Source organism: Manis javanica, chromosome 14 (assembly GCF_040802235.1).
Source record: "Manis javanica isolate MJ-LG chromosome 14, MJ_LKY, whole genome shotgun sequence".
NCBI classification, from domain to species: domain Eukaryota; kingdom Metazoa; phylum Chordata; class Mammalia; order Pholidota; family Manidae; genus Manis; species Manis javanica.
Window position 1 is genome coordinate 80,015,493 of NC_133169.1, and position 21,545 is coordinate 80,037,037.

A 21,545-nucleotide genomic window follows, 5' to 3' on the forward strand; every position below is an offset into this window, starting at 1 on the left:
GAGGTCTGAGCTGACCCTGACACCTGGAAAACCTAAATGCCACAATGATTTTCTGGTCATAATGGAATGTACATAGAACAAGTGATAAATAGACCTTTGGCATGAGTCTTTTTTTTTCTCCTCAATGATTATTTTTATTGAGGTATGTAACTCTGGGGAAAGGAAATCCTGGGGCAAAATATCTCTAAAACTGAAATCAGTCAAAGGGAGAAATAAAATTTAAAACCCGTTTATTGTTTACCAGTCCAAGACCATCTCTCCTCCTCTGGCAGAAGCAAAATCAGCACCCCACTGAACCTCTCAGGTTCAGATCAGCCCTCTGTAGCCCAGGTAATTACCCATTGATATGGAGATGAACTTTTATCCACCCCTGAGGAATGCCTGTTGATATGTAGATGCACTAATATCCAGGTGAGATATTCTGGAAATACTACAATTTCACCCACAGGTAAAATTCACATAACATAAAATTACCCATTTTAAAGTGTACAATTCAGTCATTCCCAATGTTATGCAACCACCACCTCAATCTAGTTCAAAAAGATATTCATCATCCCAAAAGGGAACTTCTTACACATTAAAATGAAAACCTTTATCCCCTTTCCCCTCCCCAGCCCTCAGCCACCACTAATGTGCTTTCTGGGCATGAGTCTTTTTTATACCGTGTGATTATTTTTCTAGTTCTTTACTGTGTTTTAAAAAAAGAAACAACAAGCCCAAAGTGGAGTCATTTGCCCTCCCCATTCCCCAACAGCAAACCAAGACTTAATTACAGTTTCAACCTATCTATCCCAGGAATGTGACCTTTGAACAGTCAATGTGAAATTTCCTGATCAGCATTAGTGGGTAACCTGCATGATAAAAAACACTGCCATTCCCTTCACCCCAAAAAGATGTAACAATGCTTTCTTTTCTCTTGCTAACAACTTCTTGCCCAACCCTCCGCCTACACAAACTTTCCATTTTGTACAACTCCTTGGGACATCTCCCTACTTGCTAGCTAGGATGCTGCCTGATTCACGAATCACTTACTAAAGCTAATTGGATCTTCAAATTTACTTGATTGAATTTTGTTTTTTAACAGATTTGGTGGCAGTAATAGGGTCCAAAGAAGACCTCTGACAGCATTCTGGGATGAGAAACACAGGGGTGGTGCCGTGCAAACCCTTTGCGTTCACTGTCTTTCTCACTGATTCAGGGGCATTGGTAAGTTCCCCTTGGCTGCTCTTTGCTCTTGAGTTCCCAATCCAACTGGCCTTTCTTTATTAGGCCGGTAAGCTCGAGATGGCAGGTGGGTCTGCCCAGAGCCAAGCCTCCAGCCTTTAGAGCACAATCCCCCAGCTGGAAAACCCCAGAGCTTAGGGACAGACATATCCCTGGAGTCCACACTGGCAACTGCTGATGTAGTCTGTAATTCCCCATCTGTTTGTAATCCTTCCCCAGATTCCACACTGGGAACTGCTGGTGGCAGGTGCAGTTCCCCTTCTGTTTGGAATCAGTCCTCAGTTCCCATTCTCTGGGACCTACAGGTTCAGTGCATTCCTCACTGTAGCTCCGGGGAGGAAGCGTGTTCCCAGCCCAGGGCTAATAAACCAGGGTGACCGAAAACAGCCAAGGGAAAGGTCAGTTTGGGAAGAAACCCTTTTATTGCTCACAGCGTGACCCGGCTCCATCCGTCCCCTCTGGCTGCGGCTCTCGCTCTGCCCCCACGGCGCGCTTTCTCCTTTCTCCCGGGTCCCAGCTAGCTTAAAGTCCTCTTGGCGCTCTCCGTTCCCTGCAGCCACGGCAGTCAAGGCGCCCGCTGGCCTCTCCACGGGCGCGGGTCCCAGCGAATGACAGGCGCCAGACCAATTATGCAACAGAGGGGAAGAGTGGCAGCCTCTCTCCATCCATTGCCCCGAGGCTGCTGGAAGCAGCGGTAAATGGAAATGGACTAAGGCCAGGTGGGACATTCTGGAAAGTTACTCCGCACCCACTCCTCAGATTATTAGTGTACGTTTGGGAAACTGAAAGGCCTAGCTAAACAAACAAAAACCGGGATCCTTTATATCCAGGGAGTTGAACGTGCCACCTTCCAACATACCTGCTTATTTAATGTATATAAACTATAATACTGGAAGTTGCAGGTGTCTAGAAAGATGGCAAGATTTTACTAAAACCAAGCTGGAGTCCAATGGCTACTAAGGGAAATGTTCCAAGTAAATAAAATCATTTTAAAAGTGTACTTAAAAGCAAGGGCTCCCAAATCAAACAAACAGAATGGGATGCCTATTTTAATTAGTACGGAGAAGCTTCCCAAAGGTTTGGAATTCCAAAATACCTTCATTGAATGATTCATTGCAAAAGGCTAATGAAAAATTAATGAGATAAAAGGTACCTAAAACAAAAGCTACAACAACTGGGGATTTGGAAACAACTGTCTTTGTCTTGCAAATCTCTGCAAGTCTGAAGGTGTGGCTCCAGGAGTTCAAAGTTTACCTGCCCTTTTTGCCAATCCCCCAAATCTCACGTGTTCTTTACAAAATGCTTGGAAAGATCAGGGCATTGGAAACAGAACTGTCTTGCACTTAATCTGTGCCTTGATGTAAATTTTCTGTCTTCATCATCTCTAGAATCTAAGAGCCATTCTTTGAAATGCAAACTTCAGGGAGATAAAAGTAATACCAGGCCTTCTTTATGTTATGTTTGTGTAGGTATCTAAGTGTCCTAGAAATTATATGAAATTCCTAGAAATTGGAAATGTCCTGGTATATTTCTAGTTATTATCTTAAAACAATATCTTAATATCTTTAATGTCTTCAAACTGTGTGACATCCTCTGGGATCCCAATTAAATATGAGCAACAAGTACATGATTTTCTTACTGCTATTCTCTTACCTTCTGAAATTGCTGACATCACAATCAAGGCCCACGCTAAAAGGACTGAACTTGAGCCTCAGGGAAAGACCCCTGCTGACGTTCATGCAAAAGCATGAAATCCTTTCAAGCAGTAGAATCTGTAAAGTCTGGGGCACATCTGGATGAAGTCCATTCTGAAAAAAAATGGCCCCTCATTGCCAGTCTTCTGTCATCCTGATGGCCTAGTAACATGGCAACCATCTGCTCCTAAATCAGAGAATTAGGATAGGTAAACAATGGCTGTAAGTAAAAGAACAGTCTGGGCTATGGCAAACCCAGGATGGCTACTTGGTTCTTCCCAGCTGCCTGGTAAACCCCATTCTGTGGTTTTTGCATGCCTTTTGACTACCACAGTGCATTTAAGATGACTCAAATTATGAGCAGACATTGGTGGGGAAACTTCTGTAAGATTGCAGAAACAGTCTACCAGTAGTGTCTGACCTAGTGGGTCCATAATCCTGGAAAAATAATTTTTGTCCCCAGAGACCTCAGACCTCCTTCCTCTGGACCCTTTGAACATCTGCAGTTTGGACTTCATTCACCTACTGCTTAGTGTGGATTATCACCATGTTCTTGTTACTGTATGTGTGTGTTTTCCAGATGGATTGGTGCTTCCTCCACCCCAAGGCTGATGCCCTCACAATGGCACAGGAATTATTAGAAAATGTGTTTCCCACTGGGGTATACCTTCCATAATCTCCAGTGATTCTGGCACCCATTTCACTGGGCAGATCACATAAGCCTTAACAAAAACCTTATAAACTTCTTGGAATTATTACTGTCCCTATCACCCTCAATCATCAGACAAGGTTAAAAAATCAGTGGGATCCTTAAACTTGCCAAAACTACTGGACTTCCTAGACCTAAGATACTGCCATTCATTTTGTGGTACTCCCTTTGGGAAGCATAAACTCACTCCACACTAGATAGTCACTGACAGACCATTGTCTGTTGGTGTACAACCTTCTGCTGATGCTTCATTGTCTTATGCTCGTATGACCAGGTACTGTAAGTCCGTAATATTTTATGATCAAGCCTATCCTCAGCAGGTTAAAGCCTAATTTAAAGGATCCTCTTGGTCACAGCCAAGAGCCTGGTGACTAGGTATTCTGGAAACATCAGAGGAGAACAGTTTTTGAGCCCTGCTGATAGGACTTTACCAAATGCTCCTGACCACTGACACTACTGCAAAACTAGAAGGAAAGCTAAAGAAAACTCCATCTGAGACCTGGTCCTGTATAGATGCTGGAAACCTCCAAATGAAACTGGCAAGGAAGACAAGTAGCTGACAGCAAGATGGACTGCTTCCACCCAAAACAATGGATTAAGACTTCATACTTTAATTAAACATGAAACCCTTTCTCCTGCTTTTCCTTTCCTTTACTCTGACACTGATATTTACACAAATGAGTTGAAAACATATCCACACAAAAAGCTGCCCACAGATGTTTATAGAAGGTTTATTTATAACTGCTAAAATTTGGAAACAGCCAAGAAGTTCTTCAGTAAGTGAATGGATAAATAAACTGTAGTACATCCAGGTACCAAACCATATAAAGACATGAAGGAACCTTACATGACTATTACTAGTGAAAGAAGTCAGTCTGAAAAGGCTATCTGCTATATGATTCCTACATTATTATATTTGGAAAAGGCAGAACTATGGAAACAGGAAAAACATTAATGGTTCCCAGAGGTTAGAGGGAAAGAAGGGAGGAAAGACAGAACATGGAGGATATTTAGGGCAGTGGAAGTATTCTGTATGATACCATGATGGCAGATACATGTCATTATACCTTTTCCAAAACCCATAGAATGTACAACACCAAGAGTGAAACCTACTACAAACTGTGGACTTACAGTGAAAATGACGTGTCAGTGCAGGTTCATAGATTATAACACATATACCCCTTTGGTGGGAATGTGGATAGTGGGGGAGTCTGTGCATGTACGGAATCAGAGGGTATGTGAGAACTCTCTGTACTTTCTGCTCAGCTTTGCTGTGAACCTAAAACTGCTCTAAAAAATAGAGTCGATTTGTTTTATATACTTTTAGTTCTTTATTTTTGAAAAAAATTCACTAGTCATAGAATTCTAGGTTAACAGCTTTTTCTAGCACTTGAAAAATAACATTCTGCTGTGACCAGACTTCCATATTTTGCTGTTGAGAAATCTGCTCTCAGTCTAAGTGAATTTTCTTTGTAACCAATCTGTCTTTTCTCTCTGGCTGCTCTTAAGATTTTTTCTTTGGTGTTCCTCATTTTTACTATGCTATATCTAGGTATGGGTTTCTATTACTTTATCCTACTTGGAGTTCACTAGATGTCCTGAATCCACGGATTAGTGTTTTCATCAATATTGGAAAATTCTCAGCCATTATCTCCTCAACTATTGCCTCTTCCCCATTCTCTTCGCTCTCTCTAGAACTCTGACTAGATTCCTGTTAGATGTTCTTGTTTTATCCTCTGTATATCTTACGGATTTTTCCTATGGGATTGCGGAGCCAGAAAAGATTTTGCAGAAGAATGACATGCTTAGCTCTATTTTAGTAAAATCACCCTAACAGGAACACTGAGGGTGGGTTCGGGCACAGAAGGATGGGAAGACCCATCCGGAAGTGGTCTGGCATTTCCCTTGGCCTTTGTTTGGGGTCACCTATAACAGGGAGTTTTCTCGGTGAGGAATATTCACCCAGGGCTTGGGCTCTCCCTGATGGGCCTGTGCAGGAGTGGTGCTGCTGGCTTCGGGTCAGACATGCACCAGGATCCCAGGAGGTCCAAGGACCTGCCTAAGTGGTCGTGGCCGAGGCCACTTTGTGTGAATATCCATGCTGTGCTATGGAAGAAAAGCCCCAAGGCCTTCCATATTGGTTGTTCCACATATGCCCGCATTTTATTTTCCAGATATTCAGCCTATTGTTTCGATCTCTGGTGGGTTCCTAAAATGGAGGGGAAACGTGATCTGTCTGCTCCTGATGGAGGGGGGCCCCCCTGCATCATTACAGATGCCAGAAGAAAATGCTTCCTTTCAGTGTGTATAGTGGACGGAATTATCTTCTCCCCAAATTCATGTAATGAAGCCCTTCCCCCTGGTTCCTCAGAAAGGGACTGTATTTGGGGATAGAGTTTTTAAATAGGCAAATAAGTTAAAATGAGGATATTAGGGCAAACCCTAATCCAATCTGACTTGTGTCCTTATAAGAAAAGGTTAGTCCTTATAGAGAGATACAAGGCTGCGTGCACAGGGGGATGACCAAGTGAGGACACAACAAGGAGACAACTGTCTGCAAGCCAAGGAGAGAGACTCCAGAGGAAACCAGCACTGCTGGCACCTTGGTCTTGGACTTCCAGCTTCCCAAACGGTGAGAAAATAAATTTCTGTTGTTAAAGCTATCCAATCTGTAGTATTTCATCGTGACAGCCCTAACAAATTAATACAACGTGCACCGTACTTCAGCCCTGGGCGTGAAGCAATTTGCTCTTTGAAGGCCCTGGAGGGACTTTTGCAGTCACACAATGGTGCTGAGTGACGGGGTCTTTCCCATGCGAAAGTGACCCAGTCAAATGGCTCCATCTCACTGTTTGTTCAGATTTCAGAGGCTCCTGAGCCATTTCCTTCTGGGGCTCTGAGCATGATTTCTCTGCTCAGAGGTAGCTAGGCACACAGAAATCTTTGGCTTCTATATCTGACTGTACAAAAGTGTTTGGAGGAAGATTGCTTAATAAACACCTGCCTGGTTGCCTGAGTATCTGTGGTGTATCATTTGGGTCTAATTTATTAAGGACCAGTTGTCAGTACTCTGGCCACAGCCCTGAACATTTCATGTTGAAGACGTTGATTGTGTTGGCTCTTCCTGGCTGAGGTCAGGAAGGGGCAGGGTCTGTCCGTAAGGAAAGCAAGCTTTCTTGGTTCCGGACAAAGCCACAGCACTGGCTACAGAGGTAAGTAAAATATAGGTGCAGCGTCTGTGGGTGAACTGGATGAGGTTCCTGTCTCTGCCGGTCTATTCTTATGCACCCGGAGTAGCCTCCTCTTACTTCCTGGGTCAGGTGGACAGGTTGGAAGAAAACAGACCCCATGATTTAGTGAACTGATAAGACAAGGTCAAAACCAAGGAAACATGCCTGTGCTTCCTCTAACTCACAGTGGAATGTGAAAATAGGCAACAAAGACAGACTTCTACCAAGAAGTACACTCTATCTTCCTCCACCCTTGCTCACCCTCCTTTCCTCTTATCTACTTACCTGATTTCTTAAAGCCAAGAAAGTGAGACTGACTCAGAGATTATGGGAGGTTAGGGATAAGACATACCAAGGATTCAATCCCAGCTGTATCATGTATTAGCTGTGTGAACTTGGCCAATAATTTAAACTCTTTGAGTCTTTGATTCTGTATTATAAAAAAGAATAGTATCTCACATTAGCTTGTGATGAGAATTAATTGAGATAGCGATATAAAGTGTGCAGGAAATCCTAACCTGGAGTAGATAGTAAACAGGGAGCAGTTTGCTCCGCTCTTTTGGCAAAACACTGGAACATTGTGAATGTTTGTTGAAAGTCTATTGTGCCAGATATTTAGTGTCATATGCAATGTGTCTGATTCTCCTCTTTTCCCGAGCACATGGGATAACTGTATTTCCCTGCCCCTTCAAGTTATTCATAGCAGTGTGCCTGGCTCTAACCAACGTGCTGTGAGTGGAAGGAACTGATGTGTGGTTCTCCATGCCTGTTGTTCTCTGCCAAGGGAATTACAAAAGCAACCGTTGGAGGCACCATGAGATGGTACAATTACCCAACACACGGAGGACAGCTGCTCTGAAGGGTTCCCCCACAACCACACCTACACCCACAGTAGACTCTATGTGATTAAGAAGTAAAGTTTTGTTGTGGCCTGCCACTGGCATTCCTGGATGATTTATTACCGCAGCATCACACTGACTCTTTTGACTGATACATATACAGACATGTGTCAAAGGATCTGAAAATGCTGCCACATAAGAACAAGAACTCAGAGAAATGCTCAAAGTAATGTAGGACACTGGGAAGGGAGCAACTAATACTGCTGGGCTAGGCAGGGAAAGAATCAAAGAAGGGGTAGCATTTGAGCTACACTGGGAGAGCCAAGAGAGAACAATGAATGAAGACATCTAAAGGACAATTACGTATGCTCTTCATGGGATAAGACAGATGCACTGAGGCAGTGTGGGCAAAGGCCCAGAGATGTGAAGGTGCATGGGGTATTCTGGGAAGAATAAGAGATACTATTCTCTATAGAACATCTGGCTAATTTATGTTTTCTACATAGAACATATGTGCTTTTCAACATGATGCTTTTCTACCAATAATTATATAGGAAAATAATTATATTTATGTCCCCCCAAATTGATACATTTTTAACAAAATAATGGTGGTGGGGGTGAACAGAGAAAGTCATTACACTCACTCCAATTACAATTGGTAGCACCAGATAATCGGAAAGTCTCTGAATGTCAACTGAGGGGACAGGTAGTATGTTATACAGACAAAGCAGCTGTATTAGTGTTATAGTGACCAGAACATATGGTTTTAAATATTTTATATTCTTATTTTCCTACAACTTGTTCAATAAATACAAAGATAAGTTTAAAAATATTTTACCACCTGACCTGTTAGCTTGTTGCTTATGTGCAGGCATTTTACTATGTTTTATGTTTTTGAAAAGAGGTTGACAATTTGGATTGAGATGGAATGCGCTAAAATTTTTCCCATTTAAAATAATGGGAATGAGGCTTCTGGTTAGAGTTTTCTTGCAAATAATGTTAAAGGACAGAGGCCTGTTTCTGCATGGCAGGGCTTAGAGTGGGCTGAGGTCTGACCTGTAAAGTAGCCTGGACCTGAAATAGTAGTAAGCCTGAGGTTTTTATGCGCAGTAGTGACATGTGAACGTGAATGTTTTCATCAGCAGCCCTGATGAAAGGCCCAGGAGAGCCTGTAGTAGGGAGCTGGTGATGGTTGAGTCTAGGTGAGAGGCACTGGCCTCAGCTGGGGAGTCGGGGTGGGGAGGGGGAGGCAGAGATACACTTCAGAGGCTGAATGGCAGGTGGAAGGTACAGTCAGTGGACATCAGGGAGTTGTCCAGAGAGGTGATGAGGAGGTCGTCCTGGTTGTATTAGTTCGAGCAGAGAGCCTCTAAGAAGAGAAAAGAGGGCCAGGAAGAGCAGCAGCCGCAGGGTTCAGGGGATGAGGAGAGCTGACCAAACGGCTAGTTTTGAGTGCGTTATGTCGAGGTGCTCTCTGGGAAGGTTCCCTGTGACCCTCCCAAAGCCAGCCTAACAGCTCCACTGGCTCTTCCCATTGCACAGTAACAGTGACGTTACTAAGACAGAGGGAAAATAGATGCTCTGTTTGGTAATATGTTTTGAGAGGAAAAGAAAGGTTCACAAAAGCATTCCTATAATCTGGAGTCTGCCAAACACCCCTCCCCTGATGCCCTGGATTTGGGGTCCCACAGTGGGGAGGCCTGGGTGAGGTGGCAGTTGATGTGACTTCCAGGAACCCTACTTCCTCTGGCCAGGGGCCATCCGAATGACTTTGCTTCTACAGGGAAAGTAGAATCATAATCTGGAGAATCATAGTCTGTATCTTAAAAATCCGTGACACATCTAAGAAGTCCTATTTTGGGTCACTGCATACAGCTCTGATTGCTTTTAGCTTTTCTGAGACCTGGTTAATTGGTAAGAGCTCACTAGTGGGTCTTTAGATAGGACATTCCAGTCCTAAAGCCACACATTAACTATATTGAAACTTGATAAAGAAGCGGGGAAAGGATCTTTTTTGAGAGATAATATAAGACTATGAGGTAGGAATTTTTGTCTGTTTTATTCCCTGTTGGATCCTAGTCCCTAGAACAATCCTGGAACATATGGCAGATGAATAAATATTTGCTGAATTGAATTAAACTGATAGTCAGTCTCCTCGAAAATTGAGTTTCCCGTGAGTTTCCATGTCAGCATGGTGCTGTAATGATCCATTTTCCTCATCATTGGCTCAGCTCCAGCCCTTAGGCCTTGGTGCCCAAGTTGGAGGCCTGAGCCACAGCAGAGTGCTGACCACCGTACCTGGGGTTGTGCTTGGAAGGATAACACTTCTTATACAGAAGGTCTTGCATTGTCCCTCCTGGGAATCTGGATTCCCTGGCCCCTGTCCCATGCCCAGGAGCAGCAGGAGTGCAGATTATCCACACAGATAATGCCCAGAGTAATGGCCCCCATCTGTAAGGGCCTCCAGCACAACAGCCTGAACACATGCAGTGGAAAGCCTAGATCAGTAAATGAATGAAGGAATCAATGGCGTAGATGATATTGCTACTGGGTCTCTTCTCCAAATCTATCTCAGTTTTAAAATATATTTTAAAGAACATACACCATGGGTCCCTGAGGAATTTTCTCAAGCAGAGCAGCTTCCAATTAAGGTACTGATAGTCATAGCAGGCAGGCTGGAGCAGGGTTCTGCCCAATGCTGTTGTGCCCCTGGAACCCAGCCTTCTGAGCATAACCGCCTACCAGCTCCTCTGCCTCCTTTGTTACCCACAGTGACAGGTGAGGTAAGGGGGGACTCGCCCAGGCCACAGTGCTCTGGCTCCGCAAGGAAGGTTCTTGGCTCCTTCCCTGAAGCGGCAGTGGGATTGGTCGGTGAATGCTTCTCAGAGGCTGGGAACAGACCGAGTTACAGATTCCTTCATTGCCCTCCTCCCAGGAGGAGACTTGAAACTCTTGAAATTCATTTTAATTGTGTGGCCAGTTCTCAAGACTCCTTCTTCCCTCCCTCCCTCCCTCTGTCCTTCCCTCCTCCTGTCTTCCTTTCTTCCATTTACCCTTCACAAGCCATTAAGCATCCTAGGTGTTGGGTATACCATGGGGAGTCAGCCAGGCTGAGCCCCTGCCCACCTCCTGGATCACTTCCACATTGATATGCCCAGCAACCCCGTGGCTTCTGCTACCAGAGTAATGGGCATGCTCAGCCAGCACAGACGCACACCTCCTCTAACTCAGCACGTTCTCAGACAGGGCTCACTTCAAGCCTAAGGCAGAGGCCGCAACAAACTGAATCAGAGTTGTCTATTTTTGTTTTATTGGAACATAGCCTAACATGAAATAAATATTAATTTACCAAATTCTTAATCATTTCATAAATAATATTAACGGACATTTTACAGAATGTTACATGAATTAAGAGAAAAGTACATATTTATTTTGTCTGGAGCATACTGGAGGAATATACTTCATTGATTCTGATCTCTCAGATATATCTCAAATATTTATTTTTATGCCTTCTGCCCATGTGAGGTGGTAAAGTATCAGTATGCCTGGAATGTTTACTTTACCTCTTAAGTTTAATTACACTGAGTTTAATTATTAGGCCCCACTCTTGGTTGGCCCTAAATCTCACTGCAATAAAACATCCTCTTCTCCTCCAAATTCTTCCACTCCAATAAGCCAATTTAGTCTCAACTTTCCGTTATCCACTCAGTATTTATTACCCCGAGGAACACTTGCAGGTAGTCTAGGAATTGTTTTACTCTCCATCTTTCTCCTCCACACTTGTTCTGTGAAAACAACAGACAACAGATATTGGAGGAGCCTGTCGATTCCTGTAAAAAGATTCACAGCCAGACAAATATACTTAAGTTTCCACTAAATGTCTGTAACTTACTTTTTGGAGCTCAATGTATTCTTTTATTAAAGACAAGTTTTGGAATAATTTTTCCACAGCATCTCCTTGTGCAGTTTGATTCTTCAGTGTGTCTATTCCCCGAAACACTTCATCAATGCACAGTTGGTGCTAAATGAGGAAGATTTTAAAAAGAGAAATAATCAACACAAAGAATAAAGATGTGGTTCAAAAAAGTAGACTTTGTTTTGTTGTATACATGAGTTTCCTTCTTCAAAGAGCTTTTAACTTGTTCTTTTTCCAGGTGCAAACCGCCTCTTACTGAGGTAGTAGAAAGTAGAGGAAGTTTAGGTAATTACTGAGATGTACAAATGGTATAAATTAAGTACTTAACCAAAAATAAAATGTTTACACTACTGATTGACCTTGTATCAGAGTTTTCTTATATAGTTCTAGCTGGTAACTTTATCTATTTAGACTATTGAAATCACATATTTTATATTTTAATATGACCATGACATACATCTTATACAGTTCCATTATGTAGTCATAATCCTTTAAATATGTGGAAATGACCATCAATATAGGGCATTCATTGTATATTTTAATGTCTACTGACCATGATTTTAAAACTATGACTCTAAGTTGCTAATACTTTCAGAGAAACATTAATGTAAGGAAAGCCATAGATGATCAGAATTGGGTGGAGACTAGGAGGCATCTCTCTCACTCAGTGTGGAATTCTTCTAGAAAGAATGCCTGATATGAGGCTCTTTGAGATTAAGAACTGACATCACCAAGGGCCTGCTCCACCTGTTTAATAGATTCTACTTGTTGTAGTCATTCCTAATATTATAAGTACATACATTCACAGCCACAGACATAAAAATGAAAGAGAGAAAATTGCATAGTTCCAATGATAACTAATGCTTTATGGGTTAAAATACAAAATTTACTTATCTATGCATGATTTTACCAAATCATAATTTAACTTACATTTTGATGTTCAGGAGTAGGGATCATCAGATTCTGAAAAGGAAAGGAAATACATTAATTTGTAAGGCACTCTCAGATTCCTAACTTTTAATGTAAGGTTTGCTAATGAGAGGTTGTCAGTTATGTATTACTAACACTCTCAAATTTCATTATTAATAACAGATCTTTAAAACTTAACCACCACCAATGATTGCCTATGCACTTCAAAGACTGCAGAAATCAAAAAGAAAATTACCCCGTCGCCTATAAGCAGAGTTCGATGAGTAGAGAGCAACGTCAAGGTTTCTGCTACCAGTCTATTCATGGGACTTTCTCCTGCAATAGCACAAATAGAGGCTGCTGCAAAAGTTAGAAAATACAAATGCAGAAGCATTCTCATGGCTCTGAAATGTTCAGTTTTGCCTTGGGCAAAGAAAATGCATAGAACAAGATTGTATCCCCAACCAATATATTCTCTCCCTTTGAGGAAATGAATAATTTCTAACAATCAGATAGAGATGCCTAACAATGGCATATCATAAAACTAAATATTTCCAATGCCTTGTAGCTTAAAAAAATAATTTTACTTTATCTTTCAATAATTATAAAAATACCTTTTTTCCCCCTTTAAAAACATTTTCTGTTACAAAAGAAAATCTTGGGGTTGATATGTCATTGCCCCACACTGCCCACATTTGCATTTCTTAAAAATCAGAAGACGGAATATCCTCTTAAAAGATGTGTGCAGGAAGGAGAAGCATAATGGAAATTACTAAATGGAATTTTATCCAAAAATACATAAATATTGGGAATTTTTTTTCAGGTCAACTGAATTCTATCATGGTTGTAGCTAGGTTGATCTGTCTTAAGAGGAACTGGAAAGACTGCTGAGAAGATGGTGATTAGAGCAAAGGCCTTCAAAATTTAGCAAAGTCAGTGTGTTCCCTGGGGGCTTGGTTAGGATCCTTTTCTGTTGCCAGAGACGAAAACCTAACCCAAACTGGCTGAAGCCAGAAAGGGAATTTATTAGCTCATGTAACCAAATGGTCTGATGTGGTAGCTCCTTTGTGTCTTGCTTGCCTCAGGGACTCCGCCCTGGCTCCATTCCCAGGCAGCTCTCCCACTGTGCTCCCAAGATGATGCCAAAACTCCTGGATCTGTATATATCCTATTCAAGAGCAGCAGAAAGCAACTTGTGCACCCAATCAAAAATCCTAGCATTCAGCTTCCTTGTGACAAGAGATCACATGTTCATCCTTGAACTGTGGCAAGCGGTTTGGGATGGGCTCTCCTTGTAGCTGAAAGTGGCTTTCATGCCACTGGAATTGCAAACCTGAGGAATTCGCGGCCCCAGGTAGTAGGAAGAGGGACACGGTTGTTAGGAAGGCAACCAATAAATATCATCATAGCCATGTGACATATGGGCATGGCCTCTCCTTTATGCCCCATAAAGGTGAGGGTTCCTTTTGCACCCTGGGTGGGCCATGTATGAATATGTGTGATCATGTATGAATATGTGTGATCAGGGCAATCAGCCTTTGTGCTCCTTAGACTCAGACCTGTAATCCCCAGAAGGGGCAAATAAAGCCCCTTCCAGATCACACACTTCTTTTTTTCTTGGCCTCAGCACACATAACAGAGGTGTAAATCATTGTCCTTAAGAGGGTTCAGTGAGCATCCCAAAATGATTCTGACTATTGATGGCCTGGAAGCCTGATTTTGGGACTATCTTTAGCATCTAGGACAAATGGTATCAAACACTGATTGCTACCCAGACCTATTTTCCAAAGCTGGATAGAGTTCATATGTGTAGTGGAGGGCTCCAGTGGCGTTCTTCCTGTACCATGTCTAGTTTTGTTTGTGCTGGGGTTTTGGACTCTTAGACATGATTTGAACCCTTAAAGACCTTTTCCTTGAGACTGCAAGAGATATACTGGGTGAGTTCAGGGGTGAGATAGGAATCACAGTAGACTTAGATCAAGATACCCCTAAAATGGTGCTTTCAAACCAGAACTGACTTCTGGCAGGTGCCTCCTCTCCCTAGAGGATTTCATCTGAGAGTATTTACTCTGGTTCTCCTTGGACCCCTTTGGGCTACAGTAAGGAAATGTGGACTTAGATGAAGATTTCAGAGGAACTGACAAGTGACGGGTTATTTTAGTACCTTAACTACACAAGGTTCTGAGTTTTTAACTCTTCTCTATTAATTTTTCTCTATGATAGGGCTATTAGAGGTTATCTAGCTGATGGAGGATAGAGATACCACTGTGTTAGCCTTCACTAAGCAGGAGAAAACTCACCAATCATTCACTATTTTTAGGGGAGTCATATTGGCTGGCTATGAAAATGAATGAAATGTGCCAGGTGTAATACAACAGATGTGATGGGGTTACAGTAAGCTGCAGCATGCATGACATATGCAAAATTGTCAGATGCTGCTCAGCTTTCAGCTGACTGTCACCATGGGACATACTTGGACTTATGTTGCCAGATCATCCAATTATCCAAAGAAGCCAGGAGTCCTCATTATTATGTATAGTCTCCTGATTTTCAAATGCTGACAATTCATTTTTTTAAAAACCATAAGTGGGGGTCATTTTGCAGCCCATGGTTTATGGCAGAACTGTGGGTCCCTGTTGGAGGGCTGGCTATAAAAGAATTCCTCCTATTCAAAACTGTATTTCTTGAAGAAATTTTCTTTTAATTATGGCAAAATACACATAAAACTTAACATCCTAACCATTTTTAAGTGTTTGGTTCAGTAGTGATAAGCACATTCACATTGTTGGAATTCTTTTCACCTTGCAAAACTGAAATTCTGTATCTATTAAACAACTCTTCATTGCCCCCTCAACATAGCCCCTGGCAACCACACATCTACTTTGTCTCTGAATTTGACTAGTCTAGGTAACTCATATAAATGGAGTCATATGGCATTTGTCTTTTTGTAACTGGCTTATTTCACTTAGTATAGTTTCTTGGAGGTTCTTCCATGTTGTAGCATGTGACAGAATTTCTTTCCTTTTTAAAGTGGAGTAATATTCCATTGTATGAATATACCACATTTTGTCTAACGCTAATCTGTCAAGGGACATCTGGGTTGCTTCCATTTTTTGGCTCTTGTGAATAATGCCACCTATGAATGTGGGTGCACAAAATTGTATTTCTTATAACGTTGTAAGTCATTAACTTTTCCTCTGAGGCTGATCTCTCAAATCTGATTACAAACTCTCTCAAGACAGAAACTATAAAATAATGTTCTTGAAAGAGCTTTAGTAATGCAAAACTCCAAAAAAAAGTTGATGATTTTCATCTCTTTTGTAGAAGAATTCCAAGTAATTCATATAGATATTGCATACTTAAGGAAGTGGAACATAATCTCCCTTAAGTTACTTCATTTTAAAGAGTACCATATGGAAAGGTGATTAATAGAAGAGTAACTTTGCAATGGAGAAAACTGACAAACCTCAGCCAGGTGATCCTAGCTAGCCTCAACAATGATAAGTCATTTTAATAGCGTGTATCCCTAATATGACGTGATGAGAATGGCATTTTTTTTCTGTGCTCTTCCTCTCCCAAACCCAAACCTCTAACCATGAGAAAAACATCACCCATATCCCAATGAAAGGACAAAATACCTAACCAGGACTCCTTAAAACTGTCAAAGCAGCCAAAAACAAGCAGAGTCTGAGAAACTGTCATAGCCCAGTAGAATCTAAGAAGACATGACTAATTGCAATGTGGTGTCCTGGATGAAATCCAGGAGTAGGAAAGCGACAATGGGTAAAATTAAGGAAACCCACAAAAAACCGTGGAGTCTAATAGCAAGCCCATGTTGTTTCCTCAGTTGTGACAAACATACCAGAGTAACGTGAATAGAGGACACTGGGGCAGGGTACATAGGAACTCTCCATGATTTTCAGGCAACTTTCCTGCAAATCTGGTATTATTTAAAATGAAAAGTTCATTTAAAATAAGATTGCAAATTGAAAGTTCACGCTTGTTTTTACTGTTATCATTAAAAAGACTTTGTAGCCCATAAATGTCATGCACTTTGGGAACTTTCCACTTCACCACTAGACTGGGAGCTCCTTGAGAATGAGGGCTTTATTTAATCGACCTCTTTATCCTCAAGGACTAGCTTATTATAGGCACTAAATGTTTGTTGAATAAATAACTGAACGAAGAAGCAGGTACTTGGTTCTATTAGTTGAACAAATTAATGTGAATACTGTGCAAACCTAGGCCCCGAGGTTTCTTGGGAGCCCAAAGTAAGAGAAACAACTGTGACAGGACTCCTGGAAGAGAGAGAGCAAAGCTTTAAGGCTCAGCTACAGAGAACAAGCCAATGTGAACTACCACAGCATTTTTAAAAATCTACCTTATTTTAGGAGAATAGAAAGAAATTAGCAATTGACATATGAATTTTTAAGAATTATTAATTACGTAATTTAGAAAAAAGACCTTGAATAGTGTTGAAAAGTTGGATTAGTGGGTAACATCCATCCTTTTGCCCTAAAATCTTTATCTGTATTAATGGCTTCCAAATAGGCAACATATTTTTTAAAACTGATAATTGTGGTTTTTACTGTGTAGTCATTTAAGGTCAAATGACTTTTCTGTGAACTGATTCTAATCAATCAACTGGGCAAATGCCACAATTTTTTTTCGGTGACTAAATGTAAAATGATAGCATCTCTTTCTTCTCCTGACTCTATTCTTACCTCCATCCTTTCAATCCCCAAGTATTGCTTTAAAATAATTCTTTTTATTGAATAAATAACATTGTAGGAAATTAAACACAGAATTTCTTCCCCTTTGCATAGCAACTACCCATTTTTGATGACCTCTTCCAATCTTTATTAATATAGACAGCTTTATAGAGTTGTAATCATGAATATGATTTGTGTTTATGTTTTTTGCTTATTAATACTTGTTCACGTATTTACTATTTTAAAGGTTACCTGCTATTTGATGAAATTGATGTACCGCAGGCTACTCCACCATTTGAGTTGTTTCTAGTATTCCACAATAATAAACAATGCTACCAGAAAGCTTTGTATAATTTTAAAAATTTTGCATAATTTCTTAAAATGTGTATAACTTAAAAAGTATTTCCTTATTCTAATATTAAATGCATAAAATTAACATATTTTTAGAATGTACAATTTATAAATTACTTTCACAAAAATAATTTTAGTGCTAACATCAGCACTATGGGATAGATGTCTTTCCCTGAAGGTTCTTTGGCACCATGGTTTAATAGTTTTGCTAACATAAAGAGTGAAATGAACCCTGAAGGAAGGAACATGTAATGCAAGAAGCAGTGGAAATCAAAGAGGCTGATAAATATGTTGGTAAATCTAAATAAGTCATGCTGGTTTAAAAAATAACTTATTTAGGGATTTCAAGACAAGGAGGAACAAAAATACTAAGCATGATAATGTGGGAGATGGAAGTACTGATCAGTTGGTGCATTTTATGGCTCTTATACTGTTTGGAAGATGCTAAATATACTCACTCTAGACTTCAAAATAAGCACTTGAAAAATTTAAGAGTAACCACTAAAAGAACAGAAATAGAATGTGCAACTTCCAAATCACCAGAATAAACAAGAGAATAAAGAAACTTACATCAATCTTGAAACCAGGAAAGGAGAAAAAGAAGCAAAGAAAAGATATGAGAAATACACCTAAATTATCAGAAATTACAATGAGTGAAAACAGATTAAAGTCACTTATTAAGAGGCAGATACTATAAAATTATGTCAAAAATCATGTAACAGTTATTTTAAAGAGAGACATTTCACACAAAATGACATTAAAAGGTTGATAATCAAGGGATACAAAGATGCACTGGACAAATATTTATCAAAAGAAAGCTGATGTATAAGATAGTATGTCATAGTAGTTTAAAGTGAAACAAAACACTTTCATTAATGATTTACTGAGAAATGGGGTCTTGACTAATTTGCTGGTGTAGTCCTATTTTATTATAAGGATTAATAATTTTTATTGGAAATCTTTTCTACATCCTTCCTTGAATCATTATTTTAGTTTTTAATTTCCTATTGTTATAAAGTTGAACATTTTTGTAATGGAATCTGGCTATCCTGTCATGTCCATTTTTCCCTTCAACTTACTATTTTTTTCTGAAGTATTCTGAAGTAAATTACACAAAGCATGACATTCTATCTTAACACGTCCATCCGTTTCTCAAAAAAAAGGATCATTTTCTTATATATTACACATCTAATATAACAAAATTAACAATTACTTTTTTAGCATTTAGTTTCCAGGCTTCATTCAAATTTCCCCATCTGTAAGCAAAATTTCCTTCACATCACTATGTCCAAACTGGGATCCAATTTAAGACTATGTGTTGCATCTAGGTGACATGAAACTCAAACCTCCTAATTTGCAACAGTCCTTTAAACCAAGTTTTTTAGACTCTACAACGGTCCTTGTTTTACTGACACTTATCTGAGAACTTGGGCCAATGTCTTGTTGACACATCCCACCTTCCAGATTTGCCTTTTCCTTTTTTGTGGTGCTATTATCGTAATCATGAATTCCTGTTAACTGGAATTTAAATCCAAAGGTGTGATTAGATTCAGATTAAACTTTTTTTTTAAAGTAAACTGAATAAGAGAGAAATGCTGGGTACTTTGTGTTAACATCACAGCAGGAGACATATGTCTGGTTGTCCCAGTCATTGCTAATTTCTTATGCTACTTTGAGTCATAAAAATCTCCTTTAAAAGAAGGGTAATTACATTTCTGGACTTTTCTTTTATTGCTTTCAGAAATATCTAGGTCTTCATCCACCTAGAATTTAAGAGTGTTGGGTGAAATAAGGTACGGATTTGCTTTTTTCTTCCTACTGATAATCAAGTACCCAAGCATTTATTTAAGCGGTGGTGGTGGGAAAAAAATGGTCTTGGTGGTTACATACTTGTTTACATTTATCGAAACTCATTGAACTGTACCCTGGAAAAGGGTTAATTTTATGTTTGTAAATTATGCTTTAATAAACCTGACTTTAAAAAATGGGCTTTAATTTTTAAAATATTTGGTTTGTCACATAAGGTCTTACTGTATAATTTCAATCTGTTTTGTTCCATTGGTAATTTTTAAAATGTATTGTAAATTGACACTTTCATGTTTCTTAACTTGGTACGGCAGAGACTACTCACTGGTCTCCTCCACTTGCATCCTTTGACATGTGAATTTTAGTTTAGGTATTAAATTCTGTAAATGATTATCTTGGTATTGTGTGACTGGAGGGCATTTCCTACATTTTTCTACCTCAGTAATCCAAAGTTTTTGTTTTGATTTTAATGTCTTCCACTATTGTTTGTAATTTTTCATGTAGGTCCTTGTATGTGATATTAAGTTGGTGTCCAAAAATCAGTATTTTAAGTAATTTTCCGTAATTTCTCTTTTCCTTGTTTTATTACTTTCTCTTAACATACAGACAGCTGTATGTACTTGAAGTATAGAACCTGATTACTTTGGAGGTGAGTACACACCAGTGAAACCATGACCACAATCAGTGCCATTGCATATTCCATCGCCTCCAAGTTTCCTCTTACCGTTTTTATTACTTTTGGGTGTGTGTGGTAAGAACACAATGATAACGGGGTTCTTGTTCATAAACACTCAAGATAGGGGAATAAGGTACAGGCTTTTATTTAGAGATAAAGTGAAAGGTCACGCCAGGAGGGGACAAAAGAGTCCAGGGTGGTGCATTGTCTAGGGATTTTATAGGCAGTTGAGGATTTTGGTGAACATGAAAAAAGCTTAGGGGTGTGTACTTATTAAGTGGTTCCTGAATATTTAGAATTAACTTAGCACATGCAACTTCCTGCTCTAATGATTTCTCCCTGAGATACCAGCATCCTGGTCTGGGAGCATATCAAACAAGGCCACCTGCCCAGCCCTCAAGGTGGGCTGAGGTATTGTTTGCTAAAGAGTTAAGTTAAAAATTTCTAACTTCTTAACTTCTTGGGTATTAAAATGCAATCTTATCTTTAAGGTGGAATCCTTCTTGCCTTTTACTATGTTATTTATGCCTGGGCTTGCTAAATTAGTTGCCCAGTTTGCAAAATCACCTCATCAGATCTGAAGGAGGGAAGACTGCACATAGGCTTGGGCCTTTTAGCAAGCTAAAGTGAATCTTACACATGATTACAAATGATTAGCATAATAAAAGCATGTGCTACTCTTCTTTATCTGGGGAATATTAATTGATCTCACTGAAGAATGACTCTATAGCTGAATGTTCAACACAGTTTTGGCAGGGGGTTTCCTTGCATGTAGTTACATTGCTCTGACTGCAAATATCCTGCCTTTCTTTTTCCGCAGGCCCTCACTCTACTCTGACTACACCCAAGATCCCTGTCTCAACAAGATGTACCGTTTAGGAAATTTTTAAGAACATAAAATAGTGTTAACTATAGGCACCATGGTGTACCGTAGGTCTCTATCTTGCATAACTGAACCTTTGTTATTTTAAAGGTACCTATTGGTATATTGTGGTAGTACTTATAGGAGTGGATTTCCTTCACACATTTGCGTAACATTTTATAGTTTTATAAAAGCAGCTCCTAAACTTTTGGTCCTAAATACCTCTCTACAGTCTTAAAAATTGCTGAGGACCCCAAAAGAGCTTTTATTTGAATTATAACTCAATATGTACTCAATTAGAAATTAAAACAGATTTTTAAAAATATACAAGCATACATCCATTAGCCGTCACTGAGACGCCGTCATCATGTCATGTGACCACTAGAAAACACTACCTCAGGGAGCGATTAAAAGTGAAAAAGGCAAATAATGTATTAGTATTGTTAGAAAGTAGTTTCGACATCAGCGGATACCGCACCCCTCTCCATTCCAGGAGTCCCGAGGTGCCACTCTGAGAATCGCTGTCCGTCACAATTCTTTGTAATTCCTTACTGCAATTCGTTCCTCTCGGCGCCGCCCTACCCCCAGCTGGATCCGCTACCCAACAGTCTCCGGTG

General features: G+C 40.1%; 1 protein-coding gene across 2 annotated transcripts; it reads right to left on the reverse strand.

Annotated features, from left to right (window-relative positions):
- Positions 1-11,001: 11,001 nt before the first annotated feature.
- On the reverse strand, positions 11,002-21,517 carry IL5 (interleukin 5). 2 transcript variants are annotated; one of them, XM_017671474.3, is made up of 5 exons: positions 21,407-21,517; positions 12,778-12,857; positions 12,543-12,575; positions 11,589-11,717; positions 11,002-11,481 (listed from the first exon to the last, which is right to left on the reverse strand). In XM_017671474.3, exons 1-5 carry the CDS (start codon positions 21,414-21,416, stop codon positions 11,383-11,385), a joined length of 351 nt encoding a protein of 116 aa, XP_017526963.1. In that variant the 5' UTR covers positions 21,417-21,517; the 3' UTR covers positions 11,002-11,382. The 2 variants fall into 2 exon arrangements, with proteins under 2 accessions (XP_017526963.1, XP_017526961.1); XM_017671472.3 differs by lacking the exon at positions 21,407-21,517 and having other exon boundaries at positions 12,778-12,921.
- Between the last annotated feature and the right edge of the window lie 28 nt (positions 21,518-21,545).

Excerpts from the sequence above, each read along its gene's own strand:
- IL5 (XM_017671472.3), bottom strand. The coding sequence starts at position 12,921 with ATGAGAATGCTTCTGCATTTGTATTTTCTAACTTTTGCAGCAGCCTCT. Across the intron at positions 12,576-12,777 it reads CTCTGCTTATAGGCGACGGG|AATCTGATGATCCCTACTCC; the intron begins GTAATTTTCTTT and ends TTTCCTTTTCAG. Across the intron at positions 11,718-12,542 it reads CTACTCCTGAACATCAAAAT|CACCAACTGTGCATTGATGA; the intron begins GTAAGTTAAATT and ends TTCCTCATTTAG.